The sequence below is a fragment of the Crocodylus siamensis genome, chromosome 3 (assembly GCF_052110815.1).
Source record: "Crocodylus siamensis isolate JL-2025a chromosome 3, ASM5211081v1, whole genome shotgun sequence".
Lineage (NCBI taxonomy): Eukaryota > Metazoa > Chordata > Crocodylia > Crocodylidae > Crocodylus > Crocodylus siamensis.
The window spans coordinates 87,837,350-87,859,393 of record NC_143397.1 but is presented as its reverse complement, the minus strand read 5'-3'; the positions used below and the strand labels follow the sequence as shown (position 1 = coordinate 87,859,393).

At 40.6% G+C, this 22,044-nt stretch overlaps 1 protein-coding gene across 20 annotated transcripts in view; it reads left to right on the top strand.

Moving 5' to 3' along the window:
* Positions 1–22,044, top strand: part of BNC2 (basonuclin zinc finger protein 2) — a 471,942-nt gene that overhangs the window by 256,892 nt on the left and 193,006 nt on the right. Inside the window, exon 1 of one of the 20 annotated variants that reach the window (XM_090038751.1) lies at positions 18,196–18,293. The exons of the other annotated variants lie outside the window; for them this stretch is intronic. Coding sequence (XP_089894877.1) covers positions 18,207–18,293 — 87 coding nt within the window. The 5' untranslated portion in view covers positions 18,196–18,206. Of the gene's footprint in view, positions 1–18,195; positions 18,294–22,044 lie in introns of those variants that run through there. 20 annotated transcript variants of the gene reach the window in all.

Sequence of the window (22,044 nt, the reverse complement as noted above, 5' to 3'; positions counted from 1 at the left end):
TCTCGGTCCACTTCCCTGTAGACAAATGTGCATCTCAAAGAAAAGAAGAATACCACTACCACAGCTTTGTTGTTCTGAGCTGTGGTGCCCTACGCAACTTAACTGAAGTGCTTTGATTTAGATAGGAGCTGGGTGGAAGCAGAATTATTCCAGTGGGATGACCTTGACTGGAGCTCGCTTAACTTCACTAGGCATCCAGAGCCTGGGCTGTATGGTCCATAGGTGACACTGCAGTGCTTGCTCTCATATTTTCTTTTAGAAGAAGTGTTAAATTAATAGGTAAAATAGAGGAAGTAAAGTGTATCTTACCAAGATGTTTTGGAGAGAGAGAATTAACTTGGATACTAGTATAATTATGTCAGGTCATGAAGAAATACTCTGTAACTTGATTGGGGAGGTAGAAGGGCAAAGGGTTTTTTGGGGGTGGTTTTTTGGTAGTTGTTTTTGTGGATGATTTTATGTTTTGGGATGTGGTTGCAGTGTATAACACTTACTGATGCTAACTGTTTATACACATGACAGAGATTTGTGTATGTTAAAAAAAAATACAAATAAAAAAGTAGGCTAGCTGACTGAGAGTCTGAGCCTAACAGGACATGGAGTCTGAACCATCTTTTCACCCGTAGATCTGCTCTTTCTCTAAGTGAGAGTGGTGGCACATGGGCATTGTGTGGTAGCTTTTACTGTTGCTGCTATGTGGCACTCCATGTGTAGTCCTAAGGCTATCTACTGCCTTCCATGAATACTGAATTTACAAACAAACACACTTTTTAAAAAAAGGTAATACTGATATAGTTTAGGGAGTTAACTGCAGAGAATTACTTTTGGAATCATTTTGTATTAACACTAAAAAATGTACTGTTCTGTATTGACTGGGAATAAACTGGATTATATGAGTCTTTTCTGTCTCTAGCTCCACTACTCTACTCTCCCTACATGTGTCAGACATTGATCCCTGCGCAGGTTCAGTAAGATGGTGTGCAGTGAGGATCTGAGGGAAATATTTTATCTTGAAGGCTCTTTCATGTACTTGATAGGCAAGAATAGATGCAACCATCCCAAATGCAGTTTTTTACCTGAGGATCAGAATGCCTTCTCCAAGATCTTTTTAAAATCCATCTGTATTTTGTCTTATATAATTTTTAAAATATTCCAGATATACACATATATTATAATCTGTATGCATGTACGAAAATAGTGAATTGAGGGTTGTCCAGAAATGTTTGTACTGCATCTTTATCCATGTTTGTCATGTAAGTTTTCATAATTACAAACCTCAGTAATTAAATAATGTAACATAAACTGGAGGATGCTTTGGAAAATATATTTTCAAGAACTAGGGAACCACAGGCAAAATAACACAATTTTCTATTATGCATGCATTGCCAGCTGCCTAGGTATTGCAGAAATAAGTTGTTCCTTCATTCTTCAGTATATAGACACTATTTAACTTTAAATGGTAAGTTCAATGGTTTTTATTTTATTTACAATTTTCAGAATTGCACATTTGCATTACTTCAGCAAAAGGGACAGTTGTGTGTCTAAATACATCTTTGCAAAATCAACTAATTGGCATTTAAAATTATTTGAATATGCAATGGGTATTTTGTATGCAAAGATGAGCTTTTGTGAATTTGTGTTCAAGGCCACTCATCAAGCCTGTTTAAAATAAGATTGTCTTATTACAAAAATCTCTTGGATAGCCCAATAATGCTTCATATAATAACAACAATAAGAAGAATAACAATAATATTAATAATAATGATGATGATAAATCATCCTTAAATTTGTTTTTCATTGGTATTCTCCTGATACTGTGAAAGAAAAAAATTCCTATTTTCCTGGAGAAAACTGCCTTATCCTCATGCCTTAACCACAGACACATTACAGACAGTGTTTTGGGAGAAGATAATATCACTCTCATTCTCTCCTTTAGAGGATGAAGGCAATTGAGTCTGGTGTTGGCCAGCCTGTGGCTGTCCACCATCTGTGTAAGGAATTCACAATCCCAGACAAAAGAAATTGGCAAAGTCTTCTCTCTGTCTGTTCTCCAGAGCCTCAAGATAGCCATAAAACACCTGGACAAAATCAGCAGGTGATGGCAAGGGAAAGAGAATGATCAGTCACAGGCATTGTTGAATCCTTTGAACATTACTTATAGCCTGGACACTGCTGTCACCAGACACAGTTTGATCTTGGGTGAGTTTTCTGGAAGTGCTTTATTCCCTGGCTGTATGACAACAGGGGGAACCAGATAATGCTGAGGAGGCAAAACAGAGATTTCCCATCTTGTAATTTTTCTCACACCTTGTAATTCTAGGTTTTGTTACCTGTATTTGCACTTAATCCTGTAGAAATTAAGCTTTTATCAAATTCAGGGGAAAATATGTACTATAATGTAGTAACTAGTAAAAGCTGAAAAACTGTGATCCATCTCCATATATGAACAAATATTTTGAAAAGCCAGAAATGCTGTTGTCTCTCCACCTCTTTTTTTTCTCTTTTCATATGTTTGTGCCATTGAGCTAGAATTAACTATAAAACTGGGGATTAGGGAATGTAACATTTTTTCTGATTAACATTTTATTTTGTCATTCATTCTAACAGATTCATATAAAAGTGTTTTTCTTCTCCACTGCCAATTATTGAGACACTCATTGTTGATCTTTGGGTTATAAGCTTTATATAATGGGCAAATAAATGCAGCATGGCTCCAAAACACCCAGAAAAAAAAAAGATCCCTATTTTGCTTCATGAGTTCTTTGGTTTCTTTTTTATTTGTGTGTTTTGTATGTTTGTCTATACATACCTTTCAATCTACAAGGACAGGGAAAATTTAATAGAATTAAAAACTGAGCTTGAAAGAAAAAAGCATACAGAGCAGTAAAGTAACACATTGTGTGAATATATTTAGGAAAGTACATATTTGTATGAAACAAATATAGCCATGAAAACAAGAGAGTAAAAAGTTTCCTATCCGTTAACCTATTAGAATCAGTAGTTAGGATTTCCGTGCATCTGCACAACTTTGAGGCTGTGTCAAGGGGTTACGTTTGTAACTGTTGTTTTGTTACATTCCCAAAGTGGAGTCTAAACCTTAACAAAAAGCTGCTGGATCATTTCACATTTCAGCTGTCCCTTGAATCCTTTCTTCCCCCGCCTTCCTACCCCTCCTTTTTACACCCCGGCAAATAAGCCCTTCTTCCTATAAGTGTTGTCAGGCTTCACTTGTTAAGTACATTAGTGTGGTGTTCTGTTGTTCCCTCCCTGAAAATTAGTTGCTCATTACAAAGCAGGGTTGGAGGGGTGGAGGCAAGGGGTGTTGCTTCTGAGACTAATGTTTTAGGGAATTTTGGCTTGTAGGATGCTTTTAACGTCTTTGTATTTATAGTCCATATTTATGAGTATCTCTTTAACTTTGACCATTTGTCATGATGGGCATTGGTTTATGAAGTCCAGTGAAATAATAAGGAAAAAAAAACAGACAAAGGAAACTGAAGAAGTGTGAGATCTAAAATCAGTTAATCTGTTTCCAGCCTCCTCTTTCAATAATATAGCCCCCTTTGTGTAAATTACTGAAAGTGTAAATATCTACACCAGTAGTAATAATAATCCTTTTATTTTAGCTAAAGAACGTGCTAATATTTTGGTGAATCAAATGTATTAGATTCTTTGAAACTGACAGTGTCAACTCAGTCAAAACAAGGGTTATGGTGCTATAAACTTTTGAAAAAAGTGAGTCTTTGAATGAATATAACGATGCCAAAGAACTTGTTAATTTTACATACACAATTTTAAGTATTTCATTAGTTCTATGTTCCTGGACAAGAGCATTTGAGATAATATTGGCGTAGAACATTGTCGTAGTTTTCTTATTTAGTGCAAGTTTTTTGGTTTCTTTGGCCATGTCCATATGAGCGTGACCATGTGGTATGTGGTGCTGCAGACTGCCCATTCAGTTGTTTTCCATGCTGCAAAGGAGCAGTGCAGAGGGTTTTTCTGACCTCTGGATATCCTCAAAAGTGGAGCTGGGCCACTCGGAGCTGTGCTGCAGCTGCCGGCCAGGCTCCACAGGGCAGAATCATTGCTGCTGCAGCCCAGTGCTGACTCCAGCCGCCCCACCCCACCCTCAGTAACTTGCTGCATGTTAGATCATGGGTGGCATGGGCTTTACCCAAGGACAATTAGCAGTGGCACAAGGTGCGCTGCCACTAGTTGTTCCCAAAGAACCAAATGTCCATGCCACATGTGCATGATGCAACCCTTTTGTCTGTTAATTTGGAACAGGATTTTGATCTTACCAACACTCACCAGGCAATTAGGGGTGTTCTCTGTTAAAGAGAGAGAGTTCCTCAGTGTAGCTTTTCTTTTTTTCTTTTTGAGAAACATGTGGCAGATGTTCACACACAGATATTTGCTCCTTTGTTTTATGTATGCTTGTAGCATGGCGGAGGAAGAGGGGGGGCTTTGGTGTAGGTTTGCTTTGTTTGTTTTGTTTTGCATTTTACTTCACAATTTCCTGCATACAGTTATCACTCCAGCTTCCATACACACTGTCATTCTTTAGCTGACTGGTCTTGCAGTTTTATATTTTTGTCTTGATATTCTTTCTCCACTGTTCCTTTGACAGTCATCTGTATAGGATCTGTATAGGAAAGGCTGAAACAAACATACATTCTTCATAACTTAAATATTCAGTCAGTCTTCTATAATTAGTTGGTTAGTGTTTGAAGCCGGTAAGCAGAGTTTATTCCCCCTTCCTCTTTCTCTTGCGTTGTGATCAACTGCACTTATCCTAGTGACACACTTCTCTCATTGAAGACAGATTCCAATAGTTGTCCATGAATCCAGCCAAAATTCTTTGCTATTTAGCCACCAGGTTAGTACACATGAAAAAACTTGCCCCCTCTGCCTCCAAATATTTTCACTTAGAAGGGATATATTATTAGACTAGCACAAAGGGAGTCCCAAAGACTGTAGATCTTTATGAGCCTAATTAACTTCTAATTTCTTATGCAGGAAAGTTATTCCCATAGTCAGTCTTTATACTTGCACATTTTCACCCACATTTTTTCATCCTTAATTTTTGCAAGGGTATAAAATCACTGGCTTCTTAATTTTGCACAAAGATTGTGTGTACATGCATCTGAATATTTATTAAGGCAGAAAAAAATACACAGAAACTTTCATTAAAGCAGGGCAATCGAACTTCTAAATGGCGAGGGGCCACATGCCTCATTGGCCACAGCAGCAGGGGCTGTGCTCTATTGAGGCTGCACCAGTGGGGGCCATAGGCCTGCGTACATGAGTTTGTCACTCTCTTCTTGCTGCGCCATGCGAGTAGATAGGCACCCACCACCCTACTACACTACAACAGAAAATGGATGTCCCTCCTCTGCCCTCCCCCCACCCCCAGTGTACCACATATGAGAATGTGTTCTTTTGCCCCTTTACCCATGTACAAGTAGCTGCTTCTTAGCCAGCTGGCTGCACTGTATGGCATGGCATAGGCCCTTGCCTCACCTGCAGCTTTCTATGGGCTTCCCCTTGGTTAGAGGGGTGAGGCACATGATTTATGAGGAAAGGTGGAGAGAACTGGGCTTGCTTAGTCTGGAGAAGAGAAGACTGGGGGATTCAATAGCAGCCTTCAATTACCTGCAGCGTGGTGTGAACGAGGATGGAACTAGACTGTTCTCAGTGGTAGCAGATGACAGAAGGAATAGTCGTCTCAGGTTCCAGAAAGGGAAGTTTAGGTTGGAGATTAGGAAAAACTTTCTCGTTGGGAAGGTAGTGAAGCACTGGAACAGGCTACCCAGAGAGGTTGTGGACTTTCTGTGCTTGGAGGTTTTTAAGACCAGCCTAGACAAAGCCTTGACTGGGATGAGATAGTTGGGGATGGTCCTGCTTTGAGCAGGAGGTTGACCTAGATGACCTCCTGAGGTCCTTTCCAACCCTGATTTTTCTGTGATTGGTGCTGTGATGCACAGGCACTCCAGGCTGCTGGCTGCCTCAGTGTTGTGAGCACCAAGCCCCTGGTGTGGGCAGCAGCAGCTGCTGCTGCTAGAGGAGCAATAGGGGCAGAGGCAGCTGTGTGGGAGCCAGGAGTGGGGTTTGCATTTTTAAACCCTTGTGGGCTGCCTGCAGGCTGCCAGTTGGACAGCCCAGAATTGAAGAATTGTAGTCATAATCTAATTTGAAAATTAAATCTGAAAATGCGTAACTATTTTGTCAGTTTACCTCATTTCCATATACACATTACAAAATGGCATGGTTCCTGTTTAAATTTTACATTACCAAGACTTTTAATACGAACTCAACACTGTTCTAATCCTGCTAATCAGTTGCAGTTTTTACTTATGAAATTAAGATTTGTAAATATTCTTTGTTGCTGTATTCCCTCTTCACAAGTAGACTTAATATCATCTCTTTTCAAGGGTTCTGTATTAAATCTGGTAGCCCCACCTTCTGTTCATGGCTTTTTTTAGCAATCAACCTCAGTTAAGGAGTCAAGTTTTACTAATTAAAGGGTAGTTTAAAAACTGAGAATACTGTTGTTACACTTGTATGGTAGTGTTTGAGGACTGATTGTTTGAAATATGACTCAAAAAGAGAAAAGCAGAGAACATGGGGGGATGGGGGAGCAATGCAAGAGATGAAAAAGAGAACTATTCTGCCTGTCTGTGTTAAAATTTGAATATATACAATGGCAGTCGCCTCTTCCCTCCTTCTGTGTTGTGTGTTCCAGGTGTGTGTAATATTATAACCAGAAAACTTGCTCTTGAATGTACTCTCTCTTTTTTACAATTAATTTCTATTGTGGAGCTGACTGTACCAACCAGGATACTCTGTCCTCTAACAAAAGGAACCAGAAGTTAGTTGACCTCAGGCAATATATTCTAACCTTGAAAACTCTCATCCCTACTCTGATATACTACTTAATCTTGGAATCTTATGTTCATTGAGTATTATATAGGTACACAATTTCAGGACCCAAACTACGTGATTGATGAAGAGCCAACATGAACTATTGTATGCACCAGAAAAGTAAACCTCATTTTTTTTTAAAAAAAGAATTGTATACAAAAACCCTGGCAGATGCATTTTATAAGGTCTGAATTTTGAAAAGACAAATACAGACTTGTTAGCAGTTGCATCACTATATGGAACATTTGAATGCGTAGCTAGTCAAATAACTGCCAAAATCTAGGGACCCATTTGCTATATACCCAATTTTCTCTCACCATCATAATATATCAGTTCCCATACATATTTTTGCTCAGTGCTTCTGGTTTTTGGGCTTTTGCAGCGTCTGATGTCAAGTACTTTTACTTCCCTCAACAGACAGTTAACCCTTTTTAATTTAGAAAGCATTACAGATTAGATGCAAGTAAATTAATTCTCGACTAGGTCTTGTCAATTAATTTAATTTTCAACAATAACAGTTAGTTATTGAATCTTTAAATGATTTGTATACCCCTTTAAAATCTCTAGAAACTTTATTCCTCTGTATTCCATTTGTAGTGGAAAAATCCCTTTAAGACTTTTGATTAGGTCTTATTTTGCTTTAAAGATGGCATGTTTTAACTGCTGTATGACTTGGTAATGCTCTTTTAACAAATAGTAATACCTAGATTTTATATAGCACGTTTCATGTGTAGATCTCAGAGCACTTCAGAAGTGATGTCAGTGACATCCCATTCACAGATAGGAAACTGGGAGACTAATTGACTTGCCATGCGATCTTTAAGCACATTAACAGGTTGTCTCCATAATAAACTTACTGTGCTGGGCAGCGGTACCCTCACATAAACCCTGCTTCTCTTTATAACCTAGAAATAAGCCACCTTCATCTAGCACTATAAGGCAGCTAATTTGGTTAGGGTAGGATGACCATGGCTAGGGACAGACATTACACACAAACTGGTTTAAGGGATCAGAAATTAGTTTAAACTTAACAGAACAGATGTTTAATTCCCATAAACCAGTTTGAAAATGGCTGAAGCCAGTGTGAGATGAACCTGGTTGAATGTAGCATCGTACCTAAGTGATCTGGGTCAAATCGGCTCATGCAATGTCTGTCCCAGACCCCTTGCTGGTTTAAGATGAACCAGATTCCCCTAGCATCCTGGCATGCTCTCTGGGCTGGGTAGGGCTCCCTGCTCCACAGCAGGACTGGCCTCTCCCCACTGCTCCCTGGCTGCAGCCCAGCAGAGACTGCAGCTGCTTCCCCCTCCCCACCATTCCCTGCTAAACAGGAATTCCCTGCTCCCCCCTGCCTTGTGGAGACATGTCTGTGTATTAGCTAGCAGAACACATGCTGACTGTGGTCTGTGCTGAGTCAACAGGTAGAATCAACAGGTAGCTGGTAATGTCCCTCTGTTTTCTTGATGGGGGTGATAAACACTGAGTTAGGGGTGATAAACACTTATCAATTCCTTGCTGGGCTAATTGGAGCATCCTGCTGGGGCCTGGCAAACCCTCCCCTCTCCCCCCTCCCCAGCTCCCTGTGGAAGGGAAGAGACAGCTGCTCTAGCACTCTCTGGCTTCTAGCCTGAGCCACTGCAGGCATGTGCCTGCATGTCTGGGATGTCTGTGCAGTTACAAAGTGATTTAACCTAGCCAGGTTAGACTGACCTGCAAAGACTGAATCAATTCAGGCTCAGGCTTTTTGAATGTCTGTCCCTATTCCATATGTCCTGGATTGGCTGAAACAGCCCTGGATTTCATAGACCATCCCAGCACCCTGGCCAGTTAGCGTAAATTGAAGCAAAAGTTCCGGATTCATCTGCTGCAGGCAGAGGCTGCAGGCACCTGCAGTGCCCTGTCCAGCTCCTGCTAAGCAGGGGACAGTGGATTTGGTCTGGAACCACCTGTCGGGTTGTGGAAGGCTGTTATTAAATTTCCTTTCACTCTTTTGTTCTCCAGACTAAATAAACCTAGTTCCCTTAGCCTGTCCTCATAGGTCTTGTGCCCAGCCCCCTCACCATTTTGCCCTCCACTGGACTCTCCAATTAGTCCACATTCTTTCTGCAGTGGAGGGCCCAAAACTGGACACAGTACTTCAGATGTGGCTGCACCACTGCCAAATAGGTGAAAATCACTTCCCTCATTCTGCTGGCAATGCTCCTACTAATGCAGCCCATTATATCTTTAAACTTCTTGGCAACAAGGGCACGCTGTTGGTTCACATTCAGTTTATTGTCCACTGTAACACCTAGGTCCTTTTTTGTAGAGCTGCTGCTTAGCCAATTGATCCCATGCCTGTACCAGAACATGAGGTTGTTCTCTTCTAAGTGCAGGACTTTACACTTCTCCTTATTAAACCTCATGGGATTTCTTTTGGTCCAGTCTCTGCATGCAGGGGTTGGAGCCTGGCCATGGGGAACCATGCTGTTTTGCCCTACCATCAAGGCTCCTGGGAGCCACAGGGCTGGTGGGGGGGAGGATGTGCATGTGGTAGTTGCGCCGCTGCCTGTCTTGGATTCCCTTAACCTGTCCTGGATTCCCTTAACCATTTGAGGGCACTGGCATAGTAAAGTTACCCTGTAGACATGACCCATGTTTAACTACCAACTCACTGTTGTCTGTACTGGATATGAACAGGCACTTGCCTTTTTGATTCATTGACTTTTTTCTATATGACAAAATTCACTAGCATATTTGGTGCAGAGTAAGTACAATATGTTCTTTTGTGGCTACACTATTCCAAAATAAAAGGCATCTTGAGAGTTTTTCTACAGGTGAATACTGAGGAAAGTTAATTCAAATGAATCTTTAATTTAAACCACATTCATTCCCCATGTTAATGAACTCATTTCATATTAAAAGGGCCTTAAGTTTCTGGCTTAGTTTTGATTTGAGAGTACATGAAGCATTAAGGGAAACCGAATTAAAGCTTTCCTTAATGCTCCATTCTGAATAAAAGCGTCCACTTGAAGATTTAATATGTAATTAACCCTCTTTATATTAATTCTTGTAGCTTATTTGTATTAAGTTTCCCAACTATTCCTGCATAGATAAGTCTGGAATAATTACGTTATTTTGTGAAGAGAGTAGTTATTCCACAGTAGTCACTTTTAATCTGGAATAGTGAGTGCCTATACATGTGCATCAAGGCTGCTCCGACACTCTGTAATTACAGCATGTTGGAGGAGTCTGCTAGAACATGGTAAATTCCACACTACAGCAGACTTCAGCGTCATGTGTATCAGCTTCCCTGTCCTGAAAAATAGTGGTGAGGGTGTGCTTTAACTGAAGCTTGTTTGACACTGATGTACATGATGCTCTGGATGTTTTAATTAGAGAGAATCTAATTTAATTAGAATGCCCCCCATATAAACACTCAACTTGTCCATAATGGGGTTGATCTCAGAATACCCGTTCTGGGGTACTTTACTGTGCAAAAACTATGCTGGTTGTTCTTCCCCTGTGGACAAGCAAGGCTTCTAATCAGTTTTCCTCTTAAAACATTTTTCAGGTGGGTTTTGCAAGGGATTCATTTTATGTGCCGCACTCCTACTGTACCCTGGCTTCCTATTGACAAAAGTCCCCAGAGTTGCATTGATCTGCCCTTCCACAAGAAATGGATTCAGTGATTTTTTTCCCTGGATGAAGGAGTGTTAAAATTGGAGTATGTTTGCTTCATTTGAATTGTTCTCTGCTTGTTCACACGTAACAGTTAGAATGCATCAGCTGCTGCCCTTTTGAAAATTTCCTTTTGAAAGGGCCTCCAAGTTTTTATGTGTCTACAACCCTAAATGCTTTTTGTTAATGTCACTTGTCTACTACTGTTCTTCCAGTTTTCTTGTTAAGAGCACTGAGGAGACCCAGTGCTGCCTTTTTGGAGAAAGTGAATACATACAGTTAGTCATGTACACTGCTTGGAATGGAACACAGTGGAATGAGCGGAATTTAGCTGGCTGGTGGATTAAGAGGGCAGATTCCTGTTGTCAGGTTCCTTAAAATACCCAACAAGTGAGAATGTTAGTCAAGAAACAGTCCCAGGATTTTTAAGTATAGGTATGTAGCTGGTGTCCAGCAGACACTTAAGTTTTCAGTCTAGTTGACGAGATTGTCTGCATCAAGTGTTTGTTTTATTCCAACCTGCTACAGAGAAGCATCTTTTTTCTAGCTTGGTCCAAGTGCTCAGAGAGAAAAAAAATGATTGTAGAGCATGTACCTTCAATGCCTGCTGTAGCTGTAACGTCAGTCTAATCATTAGAGATATGTTGATACAAACTGAGCACAGTTTAGATTTTTGCCACTCTTATGAGAAGATTTAGGTGATGTTTTTTAATACACTTCAGGTGAAATGATGTATCACTTCTTTCTTCTCTGTATAAGTGTAGATAAATATTTATCAAAAGTATTTGTACCTTTTAGATTACAGTCATTACATATCATGCAAAATGTTCAGAAAAATCATTAAATGAAAATAAATCATTCTTAAAAATGTAGCTTCATTTGATGTGTGAGAGAGTAAGAAGTACCATTTCGTGTGTGCCTAGAGCACTGCGTCATGAAATAGCCACTTAATTTCAGGAAACATCCTAATTAATATGAACACTTTGAAAATTAGTCGCCCAGTGCATTAATTGTTTATTTGCAAATGAAAAGAGCTAGTCAGGCAGGGATATTGTTTGGTTTCTGGAAATTGCTCCACCAAACTATCTCCAGATGTTGGGGGAGGTGGGGATGGAAGAAACTGTATCCAAATTTAATACATTAAAGTTTTGTAGAACATTCACAGTTTGTGATCGGTGTTTGGACATTGTTTTTGTTTCATCTCCTGCTCCTGTGCATTTGCGTTTCATTTCTTCCCCTTTTGTCTGACAAATTGAAGATTGCAATCTAAACATCGGCTTTCACCAGTATCTTCTGCTAAGGATTCTAAAAATTGTTCGTAGAATTGCTAATAAAGAATACAATTTCTGTTGTTCATGTTGTTCACCATTTAGAAGTCCCTGGAAGCACTTTACATCTCATTTTACAAATATTATATTTAAGAATAAATGACAAACATTTTATGAGAGGACAACTAGTTGGGTTTGACCTTAAAGTCAATAAGATTCATGAAAAGTGCTGAATTTCAGTGACAACTGCTCCTCAGAGTATGTAGTATATGTGTTTCTAGAGTGCTAGCTTGCTTTAAGATGCTTTCATTCCAACTTGTTATACAAATGACTGCACTCTAACAAGCAACAGATTTCTTCCTAAATCTGCATAGAGTATCATGTGTTTTGGTTTTTTTATATGTGTTGGATTTTTTGTTTCCTCCTTTTTTTTAAGCTGGAAGCTTTTCTGGAATCGACACACAGATTTTGGCACAAAGGGTTGCTCTATTAGTTAAACTATACCTAAAACAAGCAATGCCCAAGTCTTCCTCCATTCCTTCTGCCCAATAATCCCTCCTTACCCCCTGCCCCAATACAGGGAACTGTAAAGGAAACTGGTCTCTGAGTGATAACCAGCCAAAAATAACATTGGATTTGTGTTCAGGGTTGAGTTGTACATGTCTGTTAAAAATGGCAACTGTGCTTCTGCAGTTCACTTTACAGTTATTTTCCAGATTATTCAAAATACTTGAGCATTAGAAAAATCTGTCTAGTCCCACAGGAAAAACTGGCCAATAAGCCTCTCCCTTCATCTGAGGGTCATAGAGGAAACCCTGGCTAGACGTTTTGGTGACTAATTTAAAATATCTGGCAAGACAATTGATAGCGCCCTTCCTTTGTTTTGTGACAAATATATTTCAACTGCAGTTTATTAACATAATCCAACACAACCACAGACATATTGTACGTATTACAGCATAGAATTAGAAACATTTTTTGCACATCACGGTCTTTACTTTTTTTTTTTGACAAGGATCTGGATAATTGCCTCAACAAATGAACTGCTGTGTTCAGTCTGTTTCTATAATTTCATAAATTGTTTTCCATGCTAAAACTAAGCAAGCTTTTACTGGGTAAGTATAAAGAACCACAGTGTAATTACAGGAGCAGTATTATTAAAAAGTATGACAGAAATGGCAGTTTAACTGACAGCTACTTTCTCTTTGCTTTATTTCAACAAATTAAATATCTCATCGAGTGCCAGTTAGTCAGCAAGTGTCTTCTGCTTTTCTCTCCCTCTCATAATCTCAGAGTTGAGATTTGTGGCAGAAAATTACCCCGTAAATTGGAATATAAACCACTGTCTGAGGTTCATGTTACCCCTGGAAAACATATTTCAGGCCAAAAGAGAAAAGTCCCGTCTCTTGGAAATCCTATTTTAGGCAGAAAGTCCCTTCATTTCTTCTTTTTTCCCCCTCCACCCCTCCAAGATGCAAATAATGTTTAGCTCTTGTAGTCTGTTTTTCCAAAATACCTCCATGTGAATTAGCAAGGAAGGGACCTACTGAAACGCACAGAAAAAAGTAGTTTTCCCACTGTGAAGGCAGAGAGAGCAGAGCTAAGAATGAAACTCAAATCTACTCTCCTATCCATTGTATCCCACTGCCTCTGATCAATACAAGCCTGGTCCAAAGTCTGTACAGCAGTTAAACTAAAATTAATAATAGTCACATATTAAGGATTAAAACCTTCCCCAATTTTAAGGTTTCTGTCTCTTCTGTCAGCTATTTTTAAATTGATTTTTTGTATATACAAATTATTGTATTCATGCTTCCTCGTTGTCTACTGTTTTTAAATATATGCACGTTTCCATTATTTTTTATGTTTTCCACTATTTGGCAGTTGGATGCCATCTCTACAAATCTTAAAAGCAGTGGAAGACCAAGGAAAATGTTGCACAATATGTGAAGCAGGTTTAATAATTTAAATATAGAGACATTAGCTACGAATGAGCTGAATTTTCTTAGTTTGGATTACGAGGTATTTTGACCCCATTCTCAACCTGTAGCCGACCAGTCAGTAGTTGCAGGTGTTAAACTATTGACCACTCTAGAAAGCAATAGTGCAAGGATGCCCTATATCATATCACACCAAGTTCAACAAAGTATGTTGCATATCTTAATGTGTAATGTCACTTCAGCTTGTTAAAATAAATTTAGTAAGAGACTAGATTTAATGGGCCAGGTACTGAAGCTATCTTCCTCTGGGTATATCAGAGAGTGGGAATATTGGAGAACTAAATTATGGTTCCTTGTTCATCTGAGTAAATTACAGCAATCTAAAGGACTCCTCTGACTTCTTTTATTTGGCGGTGGAACTTTTAGGATAGCCAAAATGCATTGCTGCTCCATCTCGCTTTCCTGACAAGCCCCAGATGGATAGCATTTTGGGGATTGATGCTTAAGAGAGAACTCTGCACTCACTGGGGATTCCCTTGTGCGAGGAGAAACCCCATCAGGAGAGAGACCCTGAGGGTCTGCTCCATTTTTGACATTGAAATAGGGAATTGAGAAAAAGGTAAGAATCTACTCCTAAATGTTTCTGCAAGTGTCTGAAGAGTTTAAATAGTTGTTTTAAAAAAATCAATAGTATTTTAGCAGTTTCAAATGAAAAATTAACACAAAAATCTATTCTGTCATCTTTTCCCCCCACAATGTGTTTCTTAATGTATTCTTTGCACTTCAGAACACTGCAGTTGCTTTTAATTGTTTTTGAAAGGTGCCCAGCCTACCGCTGGGTCTTTTGAGAATAACGATTTCCAAGTAGCTAAACTCTTTGGGTTAAGAAGTGTCTCTGTATTTTATGTGTTGACCAGCCTTAAGTACATTGTCAGCGATAAATGAATTAATCTGAAATTCGAGTGTTTTTCTGCAACTATTATGTATTTGTCCTGGGTAAAACGTGCTGCTTTATTAATAGTGGGTGTTATTGGTAGAACCGATATGGAAAGGTTGAGGAACACTTGCATTAAAGATCCCTGGGTTAATTTCTTGTCAATGCTTTTCATGATATATGTTTGTCTCTACTTAATGCAGATGTCTAGGTGGTTTTAATAGGCAAAACCAAATTTAAATTCAATTTAAAAGACAAAAATTGAAGCACTGTGAACTGTGGGCACACTTTGCTACATACCTTAGGAGCTTTGCCAGGTCATAGCAGATTAGCTTGTGTCTTGCCACTCATTATTATCCTTAGAAATGTAGACCTTAACCCCTCATATGTTGATTTTTAAATTATTGTAACCTTGAGAGGAAAGTAATTTTATGTCCTCACTATTGCTTTTCCTCTCACCTGCTTCATTATTGTTTCACCTTTTTTTCCCCAGCATTTTTTCTCTCCCTCTCCTGGTTTATTACTTTCTTTCCTTTGCTGTTCCTTCTCTACTTAAAATCTTTTGCTTTGATTTCTGGTTACCTTTCTGCTTCACCACAATCTGTCATTTGGCTGTTTCCCCACTTTTTTACGCCTTTCAAACTTTTGCAGGGCCAGGGTCGTTTTACTGATATTCTCCAGACCTATTTATTAGGGACTTGAAGATTCGTTGCATTCTGAGATGCAGTGACTTCCTAACAGACCTCTGCAGTGCTTAACTATGGGGAAAAGGGGTGGTCTGGCATTAACCTAAATATGCATTTTAATTAAAATGTCAGGCCTGACAAAAAAGCCAGAAATCTATGGAGCAAGGCAAACATTATACAGTAAGAAAGTTGATTCTATGTGGAATATTCTGGAGGATCTACTTTATTTGCTAGATTTCTCTCACAGAGTTCTGAAGTTGGGTGTTGATGTTAATGGGGAAGTTTATAGAGTTAGTGGCACTGTATTTTTAATAGCATTTAAAATGTTGTTAATAGCTATTAGACAATGTCAGTGAATGACAGAGATGCTATCTAGTTTGTTTAAAGTCTCTCAAAAATCACTTGCTTTTTATCTTTGTAGTCCCCTCAGATTTTATTGAACAGGAGCAAAAACATGCCTTTATAAATTGATAGTCATTTAAAACGCAACTTGCAGCTATCCTAGAATATTTGGAAAATAATTTGTAAAGCAGCCGTATCTGCTGTGGTATCTTCCATCTGATGATCTCAAAATACTTTATAGAATGAATCTCGCAACCTTTTTAGCTCCTATTTAAAATGTCAAAATTGAAACTCAGAGATGTGAAGTCGCGTAGGAAGTCCAATTGCCTGACCTAGAAATAGAATCCAGACGTTTTGATTCATTGAAGCAGATCTTCAGCTGTTACATTTTCATCTTTGGTGACAAAAACTATCTTTCTTGGTGGTAGTTGTGACTGCTAGGTAAAATTCCTGGCTCTGATGCAAATCCAAAATAAATTGCGGTGCCCATTATTGTGAAGGGCAGACTCTTGCCTTTCCTCCAAAAGCCAGTTTGTGTAGCTGATACACAGTCACATCCCAACACAACTATGATAGTCCTTTATAGCCAGTGCATGATGATTATGGATGATGCACTGAAAAGTTTCAAGGATGATTATAATTCAGGATTCAGGGTCAATTATTTCAAATGAGCACTGCACTATTGTGGTTAAGCTGCTTCTGGTACCTCAGCTAGCTCAGATATAGCTACATGTCATTGCATTTTTGCACTGTAGGTGACCCATAATCTTATTGTCCCACTCTCCAGGCCAGATCATCATTCTACATGTAACAGGGTGGCTTCCTTGTTGGGTCTCCACTGGCCGCCCTGCTCCTGGGGTAATCGCTTGCTTTGCTTGCCTGCCAAGCATTGATGAAAAAATGAGAGGTGTTATTAAGGGGGAAGGCTACCCATTACTTGCCCTGCTGACAAGGGCCTTAATACCCACTCTGACCTCCCCTCCATGGGTCCCATGACTCGCAGATGTTGCTGTGTGTGCGTTACCTCTCCGGCCTATGGCTGGAGCAAACTGGGCACACAGTTGTAGCTCTACTCTACAGCCCCGGAGGGCCACTCGCACACTACCCCTCTCTCACCAGGGTCTGTCTCATTCCTCTGGCTCTCATCCAGCACCTTTCATACTGCCCTGTCTCTCAGGGACACACTTATCCTGCCCGGCCTCACTCGGCTTTGGACTTAGCTCTTATCTCAGTCAGCCCCAGTGCAGTCTGTTGGGTGTCTCCTGCTACCCTCACCTGAGCACTGACTGGGTGATTTGACAACTGCTGGTCTACTTCACTCCTGGCCCCTCGCTGGGCCACTATGCCCCCACTAGGCCTCCTCACTAGCCCCCATTCACAAGGATGCTCTGTTTGTCGCCTCTCTCACTCAGGGTTTTTCTCACACCCCCAGGCTTTCCTGTGCTGCCAGGGCGCAGCCCCAGGTCCCTCTTCTGGCCGGAGCTCTGTCTCTAGGCTTCTTAATGTGCCCTGGGTTCCCCCTGCTCATTAGAACCCCACCAGGGATATGGGCCTGGGGTTATAAGGCACCCCGACCCGCCTTTTCCCAGGGAGGTAACTAGCCTGGCATTTCCTGGGGGTTCCCACCCCACTAGGAGTCCCACCAGGCCACCCTTCCCCGGCAGGGTGCAGTCTTACCCAGGACAAGGGGTCATCTCCACCCTGTAGCCCCTGCCCTTACCTCCTGACTCTGGCTGGAGCAGCCTCTTGGCCTGATGTTACCTCCTTCCTTCCTGCAGCAAACTGCAGCCCAGCTTACATCCCTGGGTCCAAAATGGCTGCCCTCATCAGGCACCTGACTGCTACCTGTTTTCTGCCCTTAAAGTGGCAGGCACCCCAGGTGCCCTGCCACACTACCCTTAACCTTCAGTATTTTGCCACAGTGCTCCCCGCATTATAGCAGAGGCCAGTCCCTCGAGCAGTAGAACCATGGTAACTTGTCTGTATTTTGGGTCTTCCAGAGACTCAAGGATGTTAAGCGTTTTTTCCCTAGTCATGTGTTTTAACAACAGAGAGAAATTATAACTTCATGACTGGACCTATCGAACTTCCCTACTGAAAGACGTTCAAAACAAAAAATGTAAATGGTCTTGTTTAAACTGATGCATGTCAAATAATTGCTTTTTAGAAGAGGATATTTATACTCTCCATAAATGCTGACCTCGTGAAGGAACACCTTGAGAAGCTGGATACCTTCAAGTCAGCCGGCCCTGACAATCTGCACCCCAGCGTACTCAAGGAGCTGGCGAGCGTCATAGCCCAGCCCCTGGCACGGGTCTTTGAAAACTCCTGGCGCTCTGGTGTAGTGCCCGAAGACTGGGAGAAGGCCAATGTGGTGCCGATCTTCAAGAAAGGGAGGAGAGTGGATCCGGCTAACTACAGGCCCATTAGCCTGACTTGTATCCTGGGGAAGATGTTAGAAAAGTTTATTAAGGAGACCATCCTTGATGGACTGGCCGACGCCAACATCCTAAGGATAGCCAGCATGGGTTTGTTGCGGGTAGGTCTTGTTTGACCAATCTCATTTCCTTCTATGACCGGGTGACCTATCACCTGGACGAGGGTGAAGAGATTGATATCATATATCTTGACTTCAAAAAAGCTTTTGATCTGGTATCCAATGATCACCTCTTGGCCAAACTGCCCAGTTGTGGCCTTGGCTCCACCATGATCCGCTGGCTGGGAAACTGGCTCCGTGGTCAGACCCAGAGGGTTGTAATTGATGGCAGTCACTCATCGTGGTGCCCTGTGACCAGTGGGGTCCCTCAAGGCTCTGTCCTGGGACCCATACTGTTCAACATTTTCATTAATGTTGTGGACATTGGAGTCAGGAGTGGACTGGCCAAGTTCGCCGATGACACCAAACTTTGGGGCAAAGCATCCACGCCAGAAGATAGGCGGGTGATCCAGGCTGACCTGGACAAGCTCAGCAAATGGGCGGACGAGAACCTGATGGTGTTTAACACCGAAAAATGCAAGGTTCTCCACCTTGGGAGGAAAAACCTGCAGCATCCTTATAGGCTCGGCAGTGCTACGTTGGATAGCACTACAGAAGAAAGAGACTTGGGGGTCATCATTGACCACAAGATGAACATGAGCCTCCAATGCGATGCTGCAGCTAATAAAGCAACCAAAACACTGGCATGCATCCATAGATGCTTCTCGAGCAAATCCCGGGACGTCATTCTCCCCTTGTACTCGGCCTTGCTGAGGCCGCAGCTGGAGTACTGTGTCCAGTTTTGGGCTCCACAATTCAAAAAGGATGTGGAGAAGCTTGAGACAGTCCAGAGGAGAGCCATGCGCATGATCAGAGGTCAGGAAAACAGATCGTACGATGATAGGCTGAGAGACATGGGACTCTTTAGCCTGGAAAAGCGTAGGCTCAGGGGTGATCTGATGGCCACCTATAAGTTTATCAAGGGTGACCACCAGGATCTGGGGGAACGTTTGTTCACCAGAGCACCCCAAGGGATGACGAGGTCGAACGGTCACAAACTCCTGCAAGACCATTTCAGGCTGGACATAAGGAAGAATTTCTTTACTGTCCGAGCCCCCAAGGTCTGGAACAGCCTGCCAGCGGAAGTGGTTCAAGCACCGACGCTGAACACCTTCAAGAGTAAATTGGATGCTTATCTTGCTGGGATCCTATGACCCCGGTTGACTTCCTGCCCTTTGGGCAGGGGGCTGGACTCGATGACCTCCCGAGGTCCCTTCCAGCCCTGATGTCTATGAAATCTATGAAATATTTGCCTGCTATTGTGGAGGAAATTTTTTTTTAAACTAGGTTGACAACCAGAAGTACATTTTCCCTCTGTTTTATAAGTTCTTTTAATTTAAAAGGATTTACATTTATTTAAAGACATTTTTCTCAATTTTGCTTTGAATACAAATCATGTCATGCTGGTTTGCCAAAAGAAACTTGGCAGCTTACAGTTTTTTTTCCCCAATTTTTTTTGTCTCTTTTTTTCTTAGCATTGGCATGTAATGAATATTAATAGAGCATCACTTCCTGGTTTTTGGCATGATACTTTTTCATGTAAATACTAGTTTTTAAAATACCAAAATCCAGTGTGCAGTTCAAAGCCTTCAGTTAAGTTTGGATTAGTTGATAAAGGACCTCCATTCCTGTTCAGTAATCACTTGTATGTTTTAGTTACAGGATGAAAGTTATTAGTGATTTTTAAATACAGAGGAAAACATTACTCCATCCATTGAACCTGCTTTTCAGCCTTTTCAGTTCATCTGGTCCCTTCTCTGTCTGCATTTTATACTGTAAGCTCAAGTTAAGGCGTCTTCATTTTGAATATGTTACAGCAGTAAGAATGTTGTCAGCAATTAAATGACAAGAGGAAAGCGTGGATAAAGTAGAACTCAGCTGAACTTAGTTCCTGAATACAAACCAACCAGAAATGTTCTGTTTCAAAAATCTTAATATTAAAAAGATTATTGTTACACATCTGCATAATCAGACTTTACTGGGACTAGAAACAGAGTTATCAGCATGTCATTATAAGTTAAGACATGTTCTTCTGATATATCTGGCAGAGTTGTTACAAGAAAGTTCTAGAAGTCTTACAAAGAATGCTCCGTCATTTTCAGAACAATGTTTATGGGTGGTAAGTACAATGCAGGAGGCATCATAACTTCTTGCTGCTACTCTTAGGGACATCTATTAATAATTGTGTGCTAAAATTTGATTTTAGTTCTGTCCTATTGTAACTTGCCCTCCATGAAGTCAGAAAATGGCTACTAATGATTTCACACTGACTTAGACTTTGCACTGTTAAACTTACTGGATGTATAGGCACTGTACATTTTGTATTATACAAACATGCTTATCGTTTTGCACTTACAGTCTTTGGCTGATACATTTAAAGTATGCTAGAAAGCAGATACAGTTTGTTAACCTGTGCGCCAATAAGTTTACACACATATATTGCTTTGTTTTGTCTAATACTTTTCATTCGGGCCCAAATTGCTACTTCAGATGTTTCCTTTTAAAGTTTCAGTCCATTCAATGCCCTCACTCCTTCAGCAGTCAGACAAAACTCCCATTGATTGCAATGGGAGCAAAGTCTGTTCCAGTTCACTCTATTGGTCCAATCCATGTTTTTCCTGTAAATGTGTGTATTGTACAGGTTTTAATTTTTTTAAAGCATTAAATATGAAATAGTATCTAAAGCAAGTTTTGTCCTTTAAACTACTGTCTACTCTATCGAGAATAAGTTCAGGGCTTAGCACTAGCAAAACATGTGCACATAAGCACGATGCTGGATTACAGCCTACAGGCCAGTTTTTGCATACAGAGTGAGAGCATTCCTGTTTGCGGAGCCTGTGCTTAGCACTTCATGTACTAAGCAGCAGAAGGATTACTTTTGTTGACTGCTAGACTTAGTGTGATCTAACACCAGTTTGGCAAAAGGGAAAATAAAAGGAAATTCTAAACATCCCTCCACAGCAATGAATATTTTATTCCTTAAGAGAAAATTGAGAATTCTTTATGGTTCTTATGAAAGAAGCATGTAACGCACTGAATTGAATTCAGTAAACTTTTTTTTTGCTCTGCACGTATGTATGGCCTGCTTTTTAGAGATGTTGAGTATCATCAGCTCCTGTGAAAGTGTCATACTCCTGCTGCGTACAAAATGTACACCTCCGGAATGGGAGGGTAAGAATCAGATCAGTTTGGTGGTACTAACTTAAATGAGCAAAATCTTCCTCCTTGTTATACTAGCATTTAGACATTCTTTCACATCCTGTTCAGGTTGACAGATGGCAAAAACTACTACCATCTTAAAGTTGTGTATTGCCCTATGTTTTGTTAGTGTTTAACTGTCATGTATTCAGAATGTGTACATTCTCAGAAAATAATGAACTGCTTTTTATACCTTGATGTAAATTAGTTTCTTTAATGGTGATTTTTTTTTTTTTTTGTGATGGGGACAATTAATTGTTTTTTGTCTTCAACTTCTGCAGAGTACACAAAGTTTGGATGTGCCTGGAGTGAGTCTTAAGAGTCTTCCTCCACCCAACCTAGACACATACAGTGGAAATAGACATTGCCTTTCATTGCCTTTGGCATTTTTATGGCCACACAAAGTAAAATCTAATGGATGTCCATACCCTTTGTCATGCCACAAATGTAGTCCCGAGAAAAGGTAGTAATAATTTGTGCTGCTTTATTGTGAGAGACTGGTGGCAACCCGGAGCTGCCTGTAGTCTCCAGTCACCCCAGGAATGCACTCTAGGCT